General features: G+C 41.3%; 1 protein-coding gene across 5 annotated transcripts in view; it reads left to right on the top strand.

The window, feature by feature from the left end:
• The window catches only part of osbpl9 (oxysterol binding protein-like 9), a 29,273-nt gene extending 9,596 nt beyond the window's left edge, over window positions 1–19,677 (top strand). Inside the window, exons 4-24 of one of the 5 annotated variants that reach the window (XM_041040917.1) lie at window positions 3,436–3,512; window positions 7,579–7,674; window positions 8,165–8,212; window positions 9,190–9,219; window positions 9,311–9,361; window positions 9,933–9,971; window positions 13,307–13,400; window positions 14,346–14,450; window positions 15,128–15,287; window positions 15,545–15,657; window positions 15,894–16,012; window positions 16,196–16,281; window positions 16,390–16,570; window positions 17,046–17,130; window positions 17,425–17,535; window positions 17,631–17,694; window positions 17,791–17,931; window positions 18,044–18,122; window positions 18,237–18,328; window positions 18,431–18,566; window positions 18,990–19,677. In XM_041040917.1, coding sequence (XP_040896851.1) covers window positions 3,436–3,512; window positions 7,579–7,674; window positions 8,165–8,212; window positions 9,190–9,219; window positions 9,311–9,361; window positions 9,933–9,971; window positions 13,307–13,400; window positions 14,346–14,450; window positions 15,128–15,287; window positions 15,545–15,657; window positions 15,894–16,012; window positions 16,196–16,281; window positions 16,390–16,570; window positions 17,046–17,130; window positions 17,425–17,535; window positions 17,631–17,694; window positions 17,791–17,931; window positions 18,044–18,122; window positions 18,237–18,328; window positions 18,431–18,566; window positions 18,990–19,064 — 1,982 coding nt within the window. In that variant the 3' untranslated portion in view covers window positions 19,065–19,677. Of the gene's footprint in view, window positions 1–3,435; window positions 3,513–4,641; window positions 5,029–5,860; window positions 5,878–7,578; window positions 7,675–8,164; window positions 8,213–9,189; window positions 9,220–9,310; window positions 9,362–9,932; window positions 9,972–13,306; window positions 13,401–14,345; window positions 14,451–15,127; window positions 15,288–15,544; window positions 15,658–15,893; window positions 16,013–16,195; window positions 16,282–16,389; window positions 16,571–17,045; window positions 17,131–17,424; window positions 17,536–17,630; window positions 17,695–17,790; window positions 17,932–18,043; window positions 18,123–18,236; window positions 18,329–18,430; window positions 18,567–18,989 lie in introns of those variants that run through there. The other 4 variants (XM_041040920.1, XM_041040921.1, XM_041040918.1 and 1 more) reach the window with 4 other exon arrangements.
• Window positions 19,678–20,207: the final 530 nt, after the last annotated feature.

Raw genomic sequence — 20,207 nt, 5'->3', positions numbered from 1 at the left:
AATGGCTTTCACAGTTGATTTTTTTTTTGTTGTTGTTGTTGGTTAGGCTTAGGGTTCATAGGTCCATACCCAAATTTATTTGTTAGGCATCAGTTTCCCATGCTGGATAGGAGGTGACCTCCACTGTCAATGTGGACATGAGAATACTGAGCTGCAGCCTGACAGGCCCCTCATTGACTTTGAAGAACTGAATTTAGAAAACTCACTGTTTCACTCGTCATCAGGCATTTCAGTGTGTGCGTCTGTATCTATCCTGAATCTGCATCTAATATCTGTCAGGCTCTGTCTGTAATCATTAGGAAGGTGTGGGTGGGTGGATTGGTTGGAGTGTATTGGTGTGAGGTACAGTACCTCCTGTATGTGCTTGTTCTTCAAATAGCCTTGCAGTGCCTCTCTGCTTTCCTCTAGCAGAGTGGCATCGGAGCCTACAGTAAATAAGGTTTAGTCGACACACCTTTGTTACGGCTTTATTAAGGAGGTGGCCTGTGAGACTATTATCCTCTTCTAGGGTTGGACTCATAAAATATTATAAGGAAGAGTTATAGAAAATGTTTAACTTGGCGATTTGTGGACTTTTGCCCCTTTTATTCTGTCATTAAATTTCATAATTGCTACAAAACGGCAAGTCCTTGAAACCATTTTCACTGTGAAGGACTAGAAAGTATTTTTACTCTGAACTCAAAAACCAGGAAAATCTCATAATTTCTTATCTCCCAATAGTGAAAATGAATGACCCTATGAAAGACCCATACGATATTCTAGATATTTTCAAGCTTAGGAAAAACACTCTTCAATCTCTCCAGGGTCTTTTTTTTATATTGGCACCTTATGATTACAAGTTTTAGTATCGTAACTACTAATTTATGAGTAACACTCATTGGATAACAGGATGTCTACTGTACTACACTGTGGTCACATAGTTGTAAATCTAAACCCTAACCATATGCTATCTTTTCCATTCCTCTAACTGTGGCTTATCCTCCTCCTTTTCTTTGGAACAGGACAAGTAAATGTTTGAAGGACAAATAACTTGCTGGTTGTTTGAATATGTAACTGCAGGTTAACAGTGGAGGTTCACATCACATGACAGCCACTGTTATGATATACGATGCATCCCCTCATGTGGCTGGCCCACTGGCTAGCTGACTGAATGCTCACACCTACCTGACAAAGTAAATTATGGGGTTGATGTGAGCCACCGGCTAGGACAAAGGACTCAAGACACAGTTCATACAGTTACAATATTTGTTTTTGGTGAATGGCTCTGCTACTACCTCTCTTCTGTCATGAATATAGCTAAACAACATTAGCCACAGTAATCTATTCCTCTAGAGAGTCTGTTTGGCTGAGGGGAAAGTGAGAGAGCACTGAGGCCCTGTCTGAGTGGATTGGCCTGAGCCTCGGCTGCCTTTTAATGTCTTTAAAAGCTTTTCTGCTTTAGCACTGCTCAGCCTATGTGCTAGCACAGTCATTCATCTGCTGCACTGTCTTATTTCCAGCTCAATGAAAAATGACTCTTGCACAGGATACACTTTGCCAGCTAACTCAGTGGCATATATCTTATTAAGTTCTTCTTTCACAGCTTGTAGAGTTATAGTTTTCTTGACTCTGGTGGCCACCATCCACATACACAATAAAGCAGAAGTAAAGCTACTTGTTATACAAGAACTGAAAACCTTTAATGCTTGAAAATACAACCTGACCGGATTCCGGTTCAGTCCGGTTCATGTCATGGCAAAGGACAAAATATTGTATTCCTGTACACCACTGGCACCAAATAGCATGCATGCGCCCTTTGCAGTCTGTGTGTGTTGCACGTGTCAGGGCCTGTAATGGGTCACTGTTTAATGTCGCTGGCAGTCTGTTTGTTCTCTGTCTTTGCTCTGAGGGCGCTGCCTCGCCCTGCTCTATCTCACACTCCGACCCCAAAGGCTCCCTGTGAAAAATCAAATGAGAACCAGTACTGCCCCACCACTCTGAAGGAGCTTTAACTGTTCACAGTGATCATAGAAGCATTGATTCTTTTGGTATTGAGTCACTCATCACTGTCATATATAGGGGTAGGTATCAAAGCTCAGCACTCTCAGTATTTCTTTCACCTGAAAAAAATGTGAAGGCTTGGTCAGATTCTGAGTGTTTATGTCCATCCCCTCACCACTGAGGTACCCCGAGGTTCTGTACCGAGGTCCCTTCTCTTTGCAATATATGCCACTTCCTTGGGTCGAGTTATCCACTCACGTGGCTTCCCATATCACAGCTATGCAGACAACACCCAACTGTTCTTGTCATTACTTCAGGTGACTGCACAGTCTCAGCGCAGATCTCAGCTTGTCTCAGACAAATTCATGTAGATGAAGGAATGCGAGCTTCAACAAAACATCGCTAAGACAACTAGGCAACTAGCTGTCCTTCTTTGACCACGTTTTATTTGTCTCCCAAACGTGCCACTTTACACAGCATAAGAAAAATCAGATCTTACCTGACACCATCCAACTCTTGGTACAGACCATGGTTATCTTTCACGTTGACCACTGCAGTACCCCTCTAAGGGTCCTCCCCTCACACACAGTGAAACTCATACAGATGGTCTAGAATGCGGCAGCATGGCGGTTTTTCAATCAGCCTAAAAGGGCACGTGTCACTCCACTGCTCAGTGACCTCCACCTCTGCCTGACTCAAAATCAAGTCACTAATGCTTGCCTATAGACTGACTGTCTGGGTCTGCACACATCTGTTTGAACTCAGTCATGCAGGCTTATGCGCCTTCTCGGCCACTGCGTCGCTCCAAATTGTCTGGCATTTGCCCTCCCTGCACATGAGGCAGTCACAGTCCAGACTGTTCTTGTTTATGGTTCCCTGATGGAGGAACGAGCTAACGAATGCTATCAGAGCCAGAACGTCTCTCCCTGTCTTCAAGGATCTCTTGAAGACTCATCTCTATTGAGAGCACCTCCTCTCCTAACACTTCTAACACCCTAACAGGCCTAACTGGCACTTACTGTGCACTTTTGGTGCCTTTCTTTACCTGATGTCCTTGTACTTTGCCTTATTGAATAGAAGTGCTGTAGCTTTAGTGCTTTCATTCAGTTGTAAGTCTCTTTGGATAAAAGCACCTGCCAAGTGAGTCAATGTAAATGCATATAAATAAAGCTTATGGTTATTGTTTTTTTGTGACACTGCATATACATACAGTATGTTATGATTGTATATTCCTCAGCCCTGAACATGAGGTTAAACTAAATTAAAGTATTCCAGTTAAAAAGCAAACTCTCCCATCTAGACGATTGCAGTTTCCATCAATGCGTCACCAGTACTCATGTCATTTCACCATTGTGTTGTGGTGTGGTGTCATTCGTGTGTAACACGGATGTAATGGCTACTGATGGTGACTGTATGGAAAATGAGGTTCACCTGGCTGTGTCTGTGTGCCCTCAGCCCGAGATGCAGATGAGAGGGAGAAGTGGATCCATGCCTTAGAAGGAACTATCCTCCGTCACACCCTCCAACTCCGGGTATGTAACCGTGCACTTGTTTGCATATGTGTGTTTAAGTGTATTTATTTATGGGTATGTATCCGCACAGCTAATCTATCCTGTATATTTACACGAAAAAGTCGTTTTGCTGTGGGGCTCAATTCAAGGCATCTGCCTGTGTACTTACACTATTTACCATCTATTTGGCTAAGCAAACATGCTATTCTTTGCAGTACCTGAAGAATATACTGGTATACATACTGTGTTGCCAAAAAGAAGATTGATGAAACCCTGAATTGAAGATAAATATGTTGCCTAGATATCATAGCTTTCATTGAGGGATTTGTGTTTAACCTCAGATGATTGGCATTTGCATACCCTATAAATCATGCTCTGCACTGCATCACAACACCCATGTGATGACGTTGAAGGGACTTTGCATCTCAGGTGTTATCAACACCTTTAAGCTTTGTGTCTCTTGCTTATACCTGTTTTTTCTTGTCAGTGAAAATGGAAATAATGGTGATGTGTGTCATCATAAATGGAGGATGTTAGGGCAGTCTGTGCCTTGTTTAGACTGGTATGGGACCAGGATTTTTAGTTCTATGGAAAGACTGTGTAACTGCTTTCTTGCTGGCAGCGTTTTTTGTCCCACTGGTGTGTGTTTGTGTCTCTGTCTTTTTGAGACTGAATGTCTCAGCCCGTTCTCTTTCCAGCCTCTCCTGCCCTCCAGTTGTTTCCCTGCCAAAGCGTCTTCCCTGCTCTCCTTCTCTAAACCAAACCATTCTCCGTGTTCCCTAACATCGTCATCATCTACGTGCGGTTCTTCCCACCCATCTCCTCCTCCTCCTTTTCACCCTTATGACCAGTCTTTTCATTCGCTCTCCCTCCCTCTTTCTGCCTTCCCTCCCTCTGTGCCAAATCCTTCTGATGTGCTACGTGTGCCTGCTTGCTCACTGCACACACACTCACACTTATTCGGTGCTAGCGAGCTGCTGTCGTAGCATCATGTGACCCAGCGGTAGCCAATCTCCGACGTGCTTGTTTGACCAACCAAACATCTGCCTCGGCTGCCTTAGCCAATCGGTGTAGCTGTTAGTGGTTGCCCCTGTCAGCACTCGCCGCTGCTTAGTGTTTTTTCTCTTCTGCCTGCATGAGAGGAAGTGTGCCTTTCCTGTCAGGGGAGGGTCCTGGATTAACTCAGCTCTGTCTCCCTCATACCAAACGCTCAGCTGATAACTGCTGCCGAAGGATATATTGTAGCCAGACTGGCTGCCCAGCTAACACACAGTCTGAAGGCTGCTGTGGTTTATGTTAGCAGATTGCAGCGGAGAGCGGGAGGAGGAGATTGTTTCTGTTTCTGTGTGGAGAAGGAGGGGGGAGGAGGGAGAAAGAACGCTAACTTCACCAGAGCTGGTGATTTGTTGCTGTAGAGAAAGCAGAATAACGAAGGCAGAGAAAGAGAAAAAGAAAACGATCTTGTGTCAGGCTAAAAGGCCTGATGGGAGAGATGTACAGGGTTTAACGCAGCATGTCCACTGGAGCGAGGCACCCAGTAAGTAAAACAACCACACAAACACAAACGCCACTGCACCATAGCAAGGAGGACTTAAACGGCTGCACTGCGCTGTTGGGGCAGCAGCATTTTAAAGTGGGTCACACTGCGTGGAAAGACAAATAGAAACGGGGGGAGGGGGGGGGGGGTAGCAGTGTTGTTTGTAGAGTCTGGGTGGGTTGGGTGGGTTTGTGAGTGTTTATGTGTGAGAGTTTACAGGCTGCTCTAAATTATTCCCACTATGTCACACTCACGCACGTACACAGGAATCCACAGTCTGTGTGGCGGGAATGAGTGGGAGTGGAGCTGCAGACGTCTGGGAATATTTCAGGAACAGTGAAAAAATGAGCACTATGACGTGGTGGTATGGTGACTGTTTTTAAACCAGCCACCTGCCTCTGACTTTCCGCTTCCAAACTTATCTGCTCTGTCTGTAAAAAACACTTCCCCTCCATTACATGTTTTGACAAATCATGAGATACGTTTCGGTACGTAATAATAATAGGTACTGTTTCGTTTTGCTGTCCTGTTTTGTTTTCACCATGTCAGCTTAACTTTCCTGCTTTAACTTAGTTTCTTCAGTTTCTTTTGGTATGTGTTTAGGCCTTTAATGCCAACATGGCCAGTGTTACAGTCTGGTGCGACATTACCTGGAAGAGTTTTATGTGTGAACTCAAAATTCCAAATCAGTTACTCCGGACATTAAAGGGACTTTACCCTGATAGCTTCTTAGTACAAAGTAGAGATTGGCGGGACAATTCATGACAAGCGAGTGGGCGTTCTGATGATGTTTCTGCCTCCTGCACACTCTACCCAGGCACCGCTCCTCACCTAAACAGAGTATTTCCAGTAGGTGAAAACAGCTTCTGAAATTTAAAGAACATTGTGCTGTATAGGTGTGTTTACTTCCTGAGCCAGTAGATGTTTTTGTGTTGCTCTGTTTTTGGCTTTGTTGAGTTCAGGTTAAAGTAAAAATGATCATGTTGTAACGCCTAACTATTTTGCTGAGAAAGTGGAGTGTTTTTCCAGTGTAATATGAGTAAGTAACCAGACAGGACAAGTTGCTAGCACTGGAGTGACTGTGCCAATCCAACAAAGTGCATATAAACGCATTGATTGAACTAAATATTATATAAACATATATCAGATGTTATTTCAATGTTAATTCAGATGTGAGATAAACATTCACATGTGAATTAACATTGTTTTTGGTTCAGATTTTTGCTCAGGCTTTCATGTGGCCAACTATGTTTTTCAGTCACACAAACAAGGAAAGCACCTTTGATCATTCGAGAACGTTTGGCCAGTTAACTGCTGGCTTCATGGCCGCTGAGTTAACTCAGACTTTGTTCTCTATAAAGCTGGCATGTTTAAGTTTTAGGTCTCAGGCTGGGGCAGCTGCTAACAGTGTTTGACTGTTAATGGCTTTTCTTCACATTCCTATGAGATTGTCTTTAGCAGGGAGAAATGCAAACTCAGGACACAGCAGGACCTTGCAGGGCAGCAAGTCCAAAGCAGCGGTAGCACCCGACGCTGTTTGATAAGAGTCTGATTTACTAACAAGGCTTCTGTTTGATTCCAATAGTCTGTTTAACTTTTACTCCTCTTTTTCATGTAAGAGGTGTTCTCTCTCTGTTTTTCCATGTCAGAGTCACTGCTGTGTAGCGGTAAATTGCACTGACACATGCTGTGTTAGTCATCTGGCTCAACGTAGAAGGGCTATTGTGTTGTCACTGGTACTGAGTGTCCTCGCTTTTGACAGGCTCCAGCATTAAACACGGGCTGATTTTTAAAGGAAGTCCTTTTTGTGTGTGCATTTATCTACCCATTTTCCTGCTTTTGGTTTCGTGTCACAGCCAACTGGATTGTTCTGAGTGCTTGGATGAGCTCAGACAGATAGAGACAGATGCCCTGTCACATCTGCTCTGCCAATAGTCTAATAATTACCTTTTAATGGATATTATGTAATGAAGTTGTCTGTGCCCGAGTTTCTGTGTGTGTGTGTGTGTGTACGTGATTATACGTACGAGTATGTTTTTGATTTTTTATGTTTTTGATGGGGCTGTTAAGGGAAGCTAATTAACAAACAATAAATTTCAGTTAACCTCAGCCCATTTACACAAATACTTCTCTGCCAGTAGCTAAATTTTCTCCAGCCTTGAATTTTCAGATTTAGTTTTTTTTTTCAAGCCTGAAATTCGCTGGCCTCCCGTCAGGCAGGCAGGCAGACAGACCTGCTGCCCTTTCATGTTGGCTAGCCTTTAAACAATAGTATTCATATCTCTCCCAGTACAGTACGTTGCTGGAAGATTCTCCTGTACTGTTAATGTTTCTGTCCACCCTTTTGTGTAACAGTTTACAAAGCCTACCTGACCAGGAGGTGACAGACTCAAGCCTTTTTTTTAATCGTGGATAATATGTGAATACATGGCCTGGAATATTAATAGTCTGTGTATTTTACTTTGAATATGCAAATACCAGCGTGGCGTTTGACATGGATTTGGTTAGGGCTGCACTGATGCTCAGCTGTCTTTGTTTCTTCGTCCTCAGGAGGCCGAGACAGGATTTGTTCCGAGTGTTCAAGACTTTGATAAGAAGCTAGCTGAAGCTGATGCCTACTTACAGATTCTGATTGAACAGTTAAAGGTAGGACACAATGTAGAAACACCTATTTATTCATCTGTAATAATCCACAACCTCATTAAAATATTACAAATGTAGGATGTCTGCCACTCATTTGAAGTGTTTGGCATTTTTCATTTTATCTATATGCCATCATATGTAATGACTTTGAATCTTTGTCATGACCTTCCTCTTATTTCATCTCTTATTTCATGAATCCCTGCTGGTTTCACTCTTCCTCTTCAACAACTGAGAAGCTATTTAAGATTTGTGGTAGTATGATGACAAAGCAGAAAACCACATATTAAAAGAAGCAGCAGCGTATTTTCTCAGGCAGAAAATCTTAATGAAAACAGAGTGCCCTTCCTTGGTGAGAAAAGCTCACCAAGGAAGGGCACAGATTCACCTTCTGATCATTTCAATACTCGTTTCACCGTGGACCCATCTTAGCTCATATTCCATCTCTTTTTTTTTCCCCCCGTTTCATCTCTTGTTGTCTGTCACTCTCACACAGCTGTTTGATGAGAAGATCAAGGACTGCAAAGAGGATGAATCACGCAGAGTGAGTACCAGCCGAGCTGCTCTGTCCGTGTGTCTCTGCTCTCTAGTCCATGTTCTTGCTGTCATTTGAGCCGTGGCTAACAGCAGGGGAAACAAGCTGACACATAAAGCTGGGAAAAATGATAGCTGTGAGAGTGGTCAGACGTTTTTTATCTGTTGTTTGTCGGTTTTAAGCCATTAGAATATTTCTAAAAGGTGTTGCAAGCTTGTGTTGAGAAAGTAATTTACTTGTCACTTTATTTGAAGCTAGCAAAACAGTTATGAGATTGGATATTGTGAATTCATAATGTATCTTGTATATTTTCTTTTAGAGGAATGTGAAGATTACTTTTATTTTTGCCAAAAAAATTGCTGAAGTTATTAATCGGATTATAAATTAATTCATCTCTCAATCAACTAATAGTTGCAGCTCTAACAGACTTACACAGCTATTCCATCAACTATAAATGGCACACTGAACCCCTGTGTATTAAAAAAATTAAAAACCCATCATTAAGGAACCATTAGCTGATTAGGGATTAATATTACAGTTGCATTTCTTGTTTATCTGGTTTTTCAGGACCTTTCGGACCACAAAAGCATATTTTCTTCAAACTTAAAATTAGAACGAGAGTAGGGGTATTTAGTTTGAGGGAAGCAGTTGACTTTCAGGGTGTGTTGTTAGCCTTTAGGTTTTTTTTTTTACCAGCAGCAATGTGATTCACTTCCTCTCTGAATTTTTTTTTATTTTCTTTTTTTCACTTTAACTTGTGGTGACCGGCCTCTTCGCTGTGGGAAACTGTCTTGTAGATTCCCAAATAAACAAAAAAAAAATGCTGCTTCAGTCCAGTTGGAGTCTATTACCTTGATGTTTTCTACTAGTTGTGCTTTATTTGCTGTTAAACTGGCTGAATCAGCACCTCTGCATTATGAAGCTTGTGTTTGTTTTTTTTTTTTTTAATTGCTGTTGGATTTTACAACTCTCTTTTCTTTTTACAGAAAATTGAAAATTTGAAGGAGACTACTTGTGTAAGTCAGAACTTGAGACATTTTCCATCCTGTCTTTCAGTTTGGCTGTGAGATCTTAGTTGTTGAATTCCTTTCTGTTTTTCTTTTTCAGAGTATGGTAGAGTCCATCAAGCACTGTATTGTACTGCTGCAAATTGCCAAGGTAAATACGATATCAGCGCATGTTTGATTCACCTCTCTGTTGTTTGGTCTGCCATTTCACCATAATCATTGTTCTTGTGAGACCACATCAGCATGCACTGTGTGTTACAGTGTGTGTGTGTGTGTGTGTCTCTGGGATAGTTCCCTGCTTAACGTTGCTATCTGGGCCGGTTGTTGATGAGGGTGTAGCCCAGTATTCGTTTCATCACATGTTCCATTCAGCCCTTTGAAAGGAAGTGGAGCAATCATTTCTGCTTCTTGTGGTTGTTAGGTGAGACTTGTAGTTTTTTTTTTTAACTCAGAGCACTTTTACTCATGAATAAGATTCTAGTATGCATTTGCCTGATTTAGAAAGCCTGTCCTTATTGATACTGAAAAAAATGACAGGGGATTTTACCATGTGATGAAAGGATTACTGCATGTGGCAAGTTGGTGAATATTATGACGCTCCATGTGATGGGAGGGGTGGGTCTCATGGCTTTCTACACGGCAGATGCTGAGTATGCTTTATGAAATGACTCTTGAAACCTTCCTTCACAAGTAGTCTAACATTGTTTTCTCAAAATTTTAAGGACCAAAGTAACGAACAGCAACACGCAAACGGACTTATAGTAAGTTTGACATTCTCTGTCCATGAAAGAAAAATCTAAAATCAAACAAGCTGCTAACTTTCTTTTCTCACTTAATTTATTCTCCACTGTAGAAAAGCGTATAAATCAGATCTCTTTAGTGCATGCTGTCTAATTTGGAGATAGGCTCTATCTCAAGCTCTTTCCCTCATCTCTGCCACCTCTATCCTCTTAATTAAGTTAATAATTTCCTGATTTCACTTGGGATTTAAATTCTTTTTGCAATGGTTGGGAACTATTCTTTTCTTCATCAAGATACAAAATGTGTATGTGTGTGTGCAAACTTTGTTACCGAAAATGCAGAATATGTGTGTACATAGACTATACATGTATGTTTGCATGCCTGTACATGAGAGAATGTTACACTTCACTTTACTTTCCCCACTAATTAGAGTCAACTAATTCACCATTGATTTATTGTGTCCACACTGCCTGCTTATTGAACTACTGAGCACTAATAGCTGGAAAGCCATCCAGAGAGCACTTTACCAGCTCTGCAGGTGTCCTGTCCTCATGTCAAAGGCCATAGCAGGAGTTTTGCATGTTTCATCTACAACACGTATATGTTATGTTATGTTACTGTCAGCTATTTTCCAAAACATTTACTATAGATTTTTAGGTTGATTTCTTATCTTCCAGGCAGCCATTGGTTTTTGTTTCCTTTCAATATGTTGTGAATATCATTTCGAAGCACTGAAGCATGCATCACATTTGACAGTCTGTCACACAAAATATGTAGTTTTCTTTACAGCCATGTTATTTTGCATTTGTAAGCTGGGACTCCTTTAGTAAACTTTTGAATAGCCAAAATCAGCCAAAATCAAATGACCTTGTCATGGATGTCCATGTTTGCGTGTTGCTCATCTTTCAGGTTTATTTTTCAGACAGCTTAGCTTGCAAATGCACTACTTTCAGCTGCCAGTTCTCAAAGGGATTTTTTCCAAACATTCCAGGCCCAAAACTGTATTTCCTTGTAACTGAATATAAAAAAACAAAACAAAAAAAAATGATGCATTACATATCTCTATAATGTGTAAGTGACAGAGTTGATAGGAAAGATGAGAGGATGTGGACTGGAGAATAGAAGCGATATAAAAGTGAGGACTGATCACCCTACAATGAACAGAAACTAGTAGCTTCCCGGAAGGTAGAAAGTCAATCTAAAACATTTCTTTATGCTTTGGAAAATGGTCGGTAGGCATCAGTAGGTAATAGACTAACACATGGACAACCTCTCGTGTGGTCCTTAAAGCAAGAATCCCACAGGGGCCGTACAGCTCATAGGCCTTCACTTCTCTTATAGCTGACTTAATCTCACAGTCATTAAGTACAGTATTATGTAGTATAAATAGCACAGCATAAGCCCTGTCTACACATCAAACTGTATTTTTTTATATGCCATAAGCCTTGTACTAAAGATATCGTTACAGCTTTAGAATGTCTAAATGTCTGTCACGTTGCCTGTGCACCATCAGAATCTCTAATAATGTGGTGCAAATGATAAATGCACTGTAGACCTTCGTTTAAAATACTTCAGCCACTAGCAGCATGTTTGATTGACCTTGTCAAGCACTGAGCTGCCAGGGGAATTGCCAGAAAGTGCAGGAATCTTTTAACCGAGCACACTGGAAGCCTGTTCAGTGTTTATCTGTCAAAATAATTTATGTGTTGTGATTGGTTTTTGCTGTGCTGCTTGAGCTACCTGCTCCATTAATATTACATTCACTAAAAAAATATATATATTGATCATGACATAGTGCTTAAAGCCGTTTTTAGCTGTAACTCCTTCCATCCACTCGCTATTGCTTTATCTCTGTCTTGCGAGGCCACGGGCTGGTCCCACCATGTCAGACCAATATTTCTGTAATTGGCTATAATTAGTAGCCCTCGCCTTACTTTCATTGAGGCACGTGGACAAGGCAAGCATCAGGCAGTGTGAAGGGGAGGTAGGAAGGAAGGAATAGAGGCAGGAAGCTTAAAGATAAGTTTGAACGGAAGGGCAAATGGAGCTCAGATGTGAGACAAACTATCTCTGCATGACATTTTCTACCTCTGATCCCTACTTTCCGTCCTGGTCTCCATTGATGTTTTTTTTTTTTATTATCTGGACACAAAAAACAGTGGGGGGAAAAAAACAGAACAGAATCTGATCATTTTTATAGCTCTGAGCAGTGTTTACAGAAAAATGTCCATTGCTACTGTATCCTCACCCTCACAGCCTAATGTCAGGGCACAGACAGTGTAGTGACTCACTGTTCCTGTTCCTGTTGATTTCAAATGACTTAAAGAATAGGGTAACACATCACTTTGACTAGATGTAATTTCAGTGCAGCCAAAAGCCCTCAGGATAAGTTGTTGGGGAATAAGGGTCGATACGGTTTCACTTTGTTTGCTCATGTTGTTGTTGGTGTTCCTGTCAGTTGGGTCATTGGTGCCCATGACCCCATTACACCAGGCCAACAGATTGCTCTGTATGTATGTATGTGCGCGTTCGTGTGTGTTTGTGCCTGTATTCAAAAACACTGGACACATGATGTTAAGGTGGCACTGATGAGGGCAGGCCACAGCAGATAAGAATGTCTCCACTGAATTTTTTTTTTTTTTTTTTTTTTTTTGTTACCACAGGGAAATCAAGAGGCAGAGAGTTTAAACATGTTACACATTTAGTCTGCAGCCCAGTGGAGTTAATTAACTCCTTTTTAGACTGCAAGGTTGCTCAGAGTTCAAGAGGCGTTGTTAGTTATTGTGAGAAGGTACTGCTGCCGTTTGGATTTCAGGCATTGTTGTTGGTTTCATATTGATTAGATTAATGAATACTGGTAACGCCACTCTTTCCAGGAAATGGAGTGAAAGGAAATTGATCTACCCATGGTGGGTGGTGCATATATTATTTCGCTGTTCTCGTTGTCGCGTAGGTATAGCATTGAACTGATCTATAACCAATACACAGGCTGTGAAGTCTGTGTCTAATCGAGGGTAAGAGCTTACAATGACATCTGGCATGGACGAGAAAGAAAATGGTTTTCATGTGGACACGTGTTTATAGATGTTGTTAAAACAGGGTTGTTGTATTTACCAGGATATTATGTATTAGGATAATATGCTTGTGATTTCCTGTATGGCTGTACATAGTTTATAGGCCAAGACTGAAGCTAAATTATGCAGGTTGTAAAGTTTTTGATTTTAGTCTGACAGCATTGTAGATTGGTAAGCAGGCAGTGATATCGGTGTGCTACTGTTGTAGCAAGTGTCTGATGTCACTTTGATGCAAGTTATTTTTGTTGATGGCAAATGTTGTTTTTATTTGTTTCCTCCAGAGCACCATCAACCCAGTGGATGGGATCTACCAGCCCCCTCTGGATACTCCTGTAGTCAACACCACGATGCCAACACAGACCACACTACCAACAGGTACTAGACATCTGCCGCCTTCTTATCATCTCTTAAACACGTTTAGACCTGTGGGTTCATGTGTTCCATGTGCTAACACGCCTCATAGACCTCACAGACCCAGCATCACCCAGAGAGGTTGCTAAGGTTTTGTTACATACTCAAAGGTGACAACAGCTCCCCCTGTTGTTCCCATCTTAATCTCCTCCAGCTGATGTTTCCACTCCTAGCAACACAGATAATATTGTCACAAAATTGTCTAAAGTGCTTGCTGACAAATGATTTTTCTTTTTCTTTAGTTTTGCAGTTTTATCAGCAGAGACTGTAATGAGTCAATATTCTGTCCCTCAACAACATTTGAAATCCTAACTGTGGTATTCAAAACAGTGGGATGAAACTTGAAACAGGTTCTAGTTTGACAATATCAATATAATTCAGACTTTTGATAAAGGTACTAAATGTTCTTTCAGTGTTCGAAGGTAAAGTTCCTGATTGCTGGAGGTATTCAGCAGGGTCTGGTTGCATGATATCCATTATGGTTATTATGTGGTTGTGTGATTTCATTTTTTAGACATTATCTCTGAGAATGAATGTATTAATGTTTTTCAGCGCTGAAGCAGATCTCTGTCCTTCAGTTGAATTATATTTTAAGCCACTTTTGTCAGTAAATAATTGACTAGATTTAGTAAGACTGAGATCTGACTAAAATCTTTGCCTATTTTTGTCAGATGACTATGACTAGACTGTTTACAAATGCAGTGAAAATGAACACTGCAAAGTAGGCTATTCTAATTTCAGTCTCTTAATAGACTGTGCAGTCCCCCCCAGCAAAGCTCAAGCCTCTGTCTGCTGCATCTCTGATAATGTCCTCAGCCTCTTGGCACATGGGATGGGATGGTTTTAATGTGATTTGGCTTCATTTTAAGGCTTCAGTGCAAACTCATCTGCTCGCTCTTTTTGCCAAAGACGCTTCTCAGGTGTGTAAATCAGACCAACGACCCTCCACATTACCTGTTGGCCCCGTCGTCACGGTGATGGGCAGTCTGCAGACCCCAACTCCCAACAGCACAGGTGAAAGTTTGTTTCGCTCCAGCAGTCAGTTATGCTACAAGCACTGCTAAGAATTATTATAATTCAATTTTAAGTTCCTCTGATGTTTACAAAAAAAAAATATATATATATATAAGGAAATACAGTTATTTTCCTGGTTTGGTGTTTTGGTACGGTTCCCCACTATCATATTGTATAAATTTACGCAACATAAAAAACACACTTAGTATTTACCAAAAAAAAAAAAAAAAGAAAGAAAGAAAACATGTTCTCAAGTTTTTTACTGTACTGTTCCGGCCTGGAGCGCTGTGTCCATGAACATAAAGTAAATTAAAAAGCCAAGTACAAAAGCAAGGGACAGCAGAGGTTCCTGTCTGTTAGTCTTCTGTGCTGAGGCAGCAGTATTAAAACGCTGTGCTGTGCACTAAGGAGGCAGGCTGCATACTCGAGAGTACGGTCAATATGCTCTGCAGAGGAAGCCATCACTACATTAAAGACAGGTTACTGTACATGGTCTGCTGGACTGGGCTCAAAAATGAGTGCTCCAGTTGAAGAGCATAGATTTGATCGTCTTGACCTGTCATGCTGCATGAGTAAAAAAGCTTTATTTATTGAATCCACCACATTAAAAGAAAAACACTGCAAGAGGATACACAGTGTTTGATGTTTTGTTTTTGTTTTTTTTTCTTCCCCCTCAGGGAGTGGCCCATCAGGCCCCAGTAGCGGCGTTGCTTCCCCAGCTCACATCCCCCTCCCCTCGCACTCGGTGCCGGACTTCTCCTATTCCTCCAGCGAGGATGAGTTCTACGACGCTGATGAGTTTTACCAGAGCAGCACTTCCCCCAAACACTGCATAGAGTGAGTATAGTATCACCCCATACAACCAACACCACACTGAGTGAATCTATTGCTTCAGAGCTGGAAAGCAACACTGTAATTACAGTGTTTAGTAGCTCAGGTGGGAAAATGCTGCTGAGAGCGAATAAAACTCAAGCTGCATCGGCGGTCTTAGTCAGAGAAGTTTGCAACAAAATTGCCGGTGAAATTCTACTCATTCTTTATCTCTTCATCTCCGCTGCTTCCTCTCTGCTCACTCCATCTCCTCTTGGCCTCAGTCCCTCAGGGCCTGAAGCTGCCCCTCCCCTCACTAATGAAGAAACAGCGCTGAAACGGCCAGACACCACAGAGTCCCTCAACTCATCCATGTCCAATGGTACCACAGATGCAGGTAAAAAGGGACATCTCTCAAGACACACATACATATATTAGTTATTTTTTTGCCTCTTTACACATCAAACATTAACCTTTCATTTACCCATTGATACTGCACCATCCCTGTGGTTTAAAGTATTAATATAATTTGGTTTTGTCGAATGTTAAAAGATAAGTGATGCTGTACACATGAAAATGTTGGTAGAGCTGTGAAAGACTTTAAACCCTCTGGTTCCCTGCATTTGTCTTCAGATCCGTTTGATAGCCATGACGACCGTGATGATGAAGCTGAGGGAGAGTCAGTGGAGGAGCACAAGAGCGTCATCATGCATCTGCTCTCTCAAGTTCGTTTGGGCATGGACCTCACAAAGGTAAGATTTGGAGCTCTGATCTGCGTACCGACTCAAGTCGGAGTGTCTTTCTTTGTTCTGTCTGCCTTTCTCCCACTGCAGTGCAGTCCTGCCTCCTTTTACTCACTAACATCATCTGTGAGAGCTGTTTCTTTTGGAACAACCCACACAGCTACAGTTTTTGTGCTTCATTATATTTCACAGGTGGTCCTGCCTACCTTCATCCTAGAGAGGAGATCCTTGTTAGAAATGTACGCAGACTTCTTTGCACATCCTGACTTATTTGTAAGGTACGTGCCATTTGAACAACTCCTCTATTCTTTGCAAGTTATTGTTTCAACCAGATATTCCATTATATTAAAGACTGAGACCTTTGCCTTTCATCTGATTTCCACCAGTATCGCTGAGCAGCCGGAGCCCCGCGAGCGCATGGTTCAGGTGGTAAAATGGTACCTGTCAGCCTTCCATGCAGGGAGGAAAGGCTCAGTGGCCAAGAAACCTTACAATCCAATCCTGGGAGAAGTTTTCTACTGCCACTGGGATCTGCCCAGTGAGACAGAGGAGCCTTCCACACACACGGTGAGACCACGTGCCTCTGCAGTCACAGCCATCAGCCCTAGTGGCTTTTTAACTACTTTGGATTATATTAATGTGTTTCTGTTATTAATAGTAATGTTACACGTAATCCAACTTTAATACATCCCATTAAAAAAGAAAATGGTACCACTTCAAATGCAAATGTTTGTCCACTATGTGGACCATTGACACGCTGCATGTGATATTTGGTTATGCACATAAACTTGAATTACAAGAATAGTCTCCTTTGCAAACACTAAATTGAACAAAAGTTGTTCTTTTTGTCTTCAAACTGGTTCCCTTTTTATTTACATTTCTAATTATTTTCAGTGTTAACACCACACACCACAACTTTCATTTTAATGTTGTTTACACGGTAACAAAAAATGTTGATGTTTTCCATATTTTGTACAACTGTATCATAGAATAAGCCTGTGTTTAACCTGTTTTCAATCCGCTACTTTCTACTACCCTTCAGGAGACGGTGTCAGACGGTCCAGTTCCCTGGTCGTCACCCAACAGTGTGTGTTTTGTGGCAGAGCAGGTCTCTCACCACCCACCCAGTAAGTGTCCAACCTTCTTGTTCTGAGTGACTACACTGCACTGCCAAAACCTTTAAGGGTAAAGAAAATCCCACTGAACACTGACCTTGTTTGAAAAGTGACCACCCCATACCAACTTTTCTTTTTTTTTTTCAACTTATTTGTCATTGTATTTTAGAGGCCACTTAAAATAAAGGCTTATGGTCGCATGTTAAATTGGGATATCTCAAAAATATAAATGAAATGACTGTCTTACTGCTGAGACGCTGCCACTTTTTGTACAAACTCTTCAATATTTCTTCTTCTTCTCTGTAGTTTCTGCATTTTACGCAGAGTGTTTAAGTAAGAAGATCCAGTTCAATGCTCACATCTGGACTAAGTCTAAGTTCTTAGGCATGTCCATAGGTGTCCACAACATCGGTCAAGGTATGCACGAAGACTGTCTCATAAACTCCAAAATATACATTTTTACACACACTCTTACAACTTTTTGTAATAATTATTTGCTGGTTTTGTTTTAGGTTGTGTGTCATGTTTGGAGCATGATGAACATTACATCCTCACCTTCCCTAATGGATATGGCAGGTATGTCTTCTTGCTCTCCTGTGTTTGTGTATTTCGTCTCTCAGTTACTGTCCGGTCATCACTCTTTGCTGCACTGACCTGAACCTATCCATCCAGGTCGATTCTGACGGTGCCGTGGGTGGAGCTGGGTGGGGAGTGCAACATCTCCTGCTCCAAGTCAGGCTACAGTGCTAACATTGTGTTCCACACCAAACCCTTCTATGGAGGAAAGAAGCACAGGGTCACCGCTGAGATTTTGTAAGAGGAAAATGGTTGCACAATACAATTTAAATCACAGTTCAATGACTGACTGTGGATTAAAGAGCCTGGCATTTTTCTATACCACAATTGTCTTCTATTTTTCTTGCAGTGCACCTAATGATAAAAAGTCTTTCTGCTCCATTGAGGGGGAATGGAACGGAGTGATGTATGCCAAATGGGCAACTGGAGTGAGTCTTTTTTCTTTTGCACTGCACTGTGGAATAAAAGCTGATGTGAGGAGTACTGCTGTAAATAAATACATTAAAACATAAATGAATGTGTGCTGTTTTGTGTGTTTCAAGGAGAACACGGTGTTTATAGACACTAAGAGGATGGGTATCATCAAGAAGAAGGTGAGAAAGCTGGAGGACCAGCTCGAGTACGAGTCCCGAAGGTGAGAGACGAAACTGGTGTTTTAACCTTAGTAGCTTTGCAAAAGATGCAGAAACAAACTGTGTGTTTGTGTATTTCAATGTTTATCTCTTTGGTCCATCAGATTGTGGCGAGATGTGACGCTGAACCTGAAACTGAAAGACATTGATGCAGCAACAGAAGCCAAACACCGATTGGAGGAGAAGCAGAGAGCCGAAGCAAGAGAGAGGAAGGAGAACGAGCAACAGTGGGAGACTAGAGTGAGTCTGCCTGCCTTATGTTTTTCAGCTACCTGAAAGAACATGAACACTGTGTGATAATAATAGTGTGATAAATAATAGACCACATACTCCTAAAACATTGTGATATTAACATGCATCTTTTCCTCTATAAGTCACCATATATTCTTGTTTTTTGAATGTCAAATGACTGAATCTGAATACACAGACAAAATGAGCAAAAATGAATGTTGTCAGTACCATTCACAAGAATCTGAACATGATGGCAAAAAGCTTGTTCCCTGCTTGAAATATACACAGATCCAACACTTCTGTTTCACTGGTGGTCAGAGACCAGTGTTGGAAAAGTCAGATGATATTGTTGTTTTATTTTGGGATCAGCTCTAATACAGTTGTTTCCAGTGACTTGGTGTAATAATTGTTTTTGCTTGTGTGTTTCTGCAGCTATTCCACGAGGACGGGGAGTGCTGGGTCTACGATGAGCCTCTATTAAAGAGATTTGCCTCTCAGAGGCACTGAGAAGACTACACGCACTGATACACACACATACGTATGATTAAGAAATGCACACACAGCAGAGTCTTCATAAGAACTCTTTTGCAAAACCACTTCTTATCCAAGCCTTGGAATGACTGATGATTGAATATGTACACAGCTTTGCATTTGACTGTAAAACAACAATATGGAAATGAATGAAAGCAAATGGAAAAGCATCAAAGATGTAACATGAATATTAGTAAAGCTCCTCTCGTTATTTGGGCAATCTCACTTCCACCGCCACCGATACCCGCCACCCACCAACATGAGTCTCGGCAGCACAGAGAGGAGAGGGGAGCGTCGACACATCACGCCTCTCGACTCTGTCCATCAGCTTCACGACCACACCCATCATCAGCTTCACACCACAAACCAGAGCAGCCGTCTTTTACCTACATGTTTTTTTGGGGTTTTTTTTTTTCTGGAGGGGAAGGGGGTAAAAGGGTGTGTGGCTGATGGCGTTCAAATCTATAAATAAACCTTGACCAATAAAACAGCGCTCTACATCTCAGGGAATCTGGTGACTGAGGAAAAAAAAAAAAAAAAAGCTGCTGCCCCCTCTGAGAGTCTGACAGCCTTATAACGGTGGAACGGATGAATCTTAAAGGGGCAGGGGAGAAATTCTCTGCTTGCCTGCAACTAGTTATAATTGTTGTTTATATATAGATATGATATACATATGATGGATATATAAATATATATTCTTTTTTTATTTTCATTGCTCTTTTTGTTTATTTTTCTTTCTATCAATAGTGTAAAATATTTGAGGATATGAACCTGATGGCTTTACATTTTTAGGAATCACTCCAGTTACCCTTTTGATGTTCTGTTCCCATTTAAAAGTTAACTTGCCACCTGTTATCCAGAAGCAAAGCCCTGCATAACTCATAGCATAGATTTATGGAAAATATGCAATATAGAGAGAAATAATTTACATTGCCTGTCAAAGGACAAATTTGGATGTCCATTATGCCAAAAAGCTTTAGAGAAAAGGCTAAAGGGACTTTGATCTGGACAGAGAACAAACAATCCTCTAAAAAAATGTTTCCATGTTACCTGAAGGCATTTATGAACAAATGATTGTTTACATATTTTTGTCTTTCTGGATCTTGCTGGTCCTTGATG

The sequence above is a fragment of the Toxotes jaculatrix genome, chromosome 6, assembly GCF_017976425.1.
Source record: "Toxotes jaculatrix isolate fToxJac2 chromosome 6, fToxJac2.pri, whole genome shotgun sequence".
NCBI lineage: Eukaryota > Metazoa > Chordata > Actinopteri > Toxotidae > Toxotes > Toxotes jaculatrix.
The sequence above is the reverse complement of the archived record's forward strand: the minus strand, read 5'-3'. Positions and strand labels throughout refer to the sequence as shown.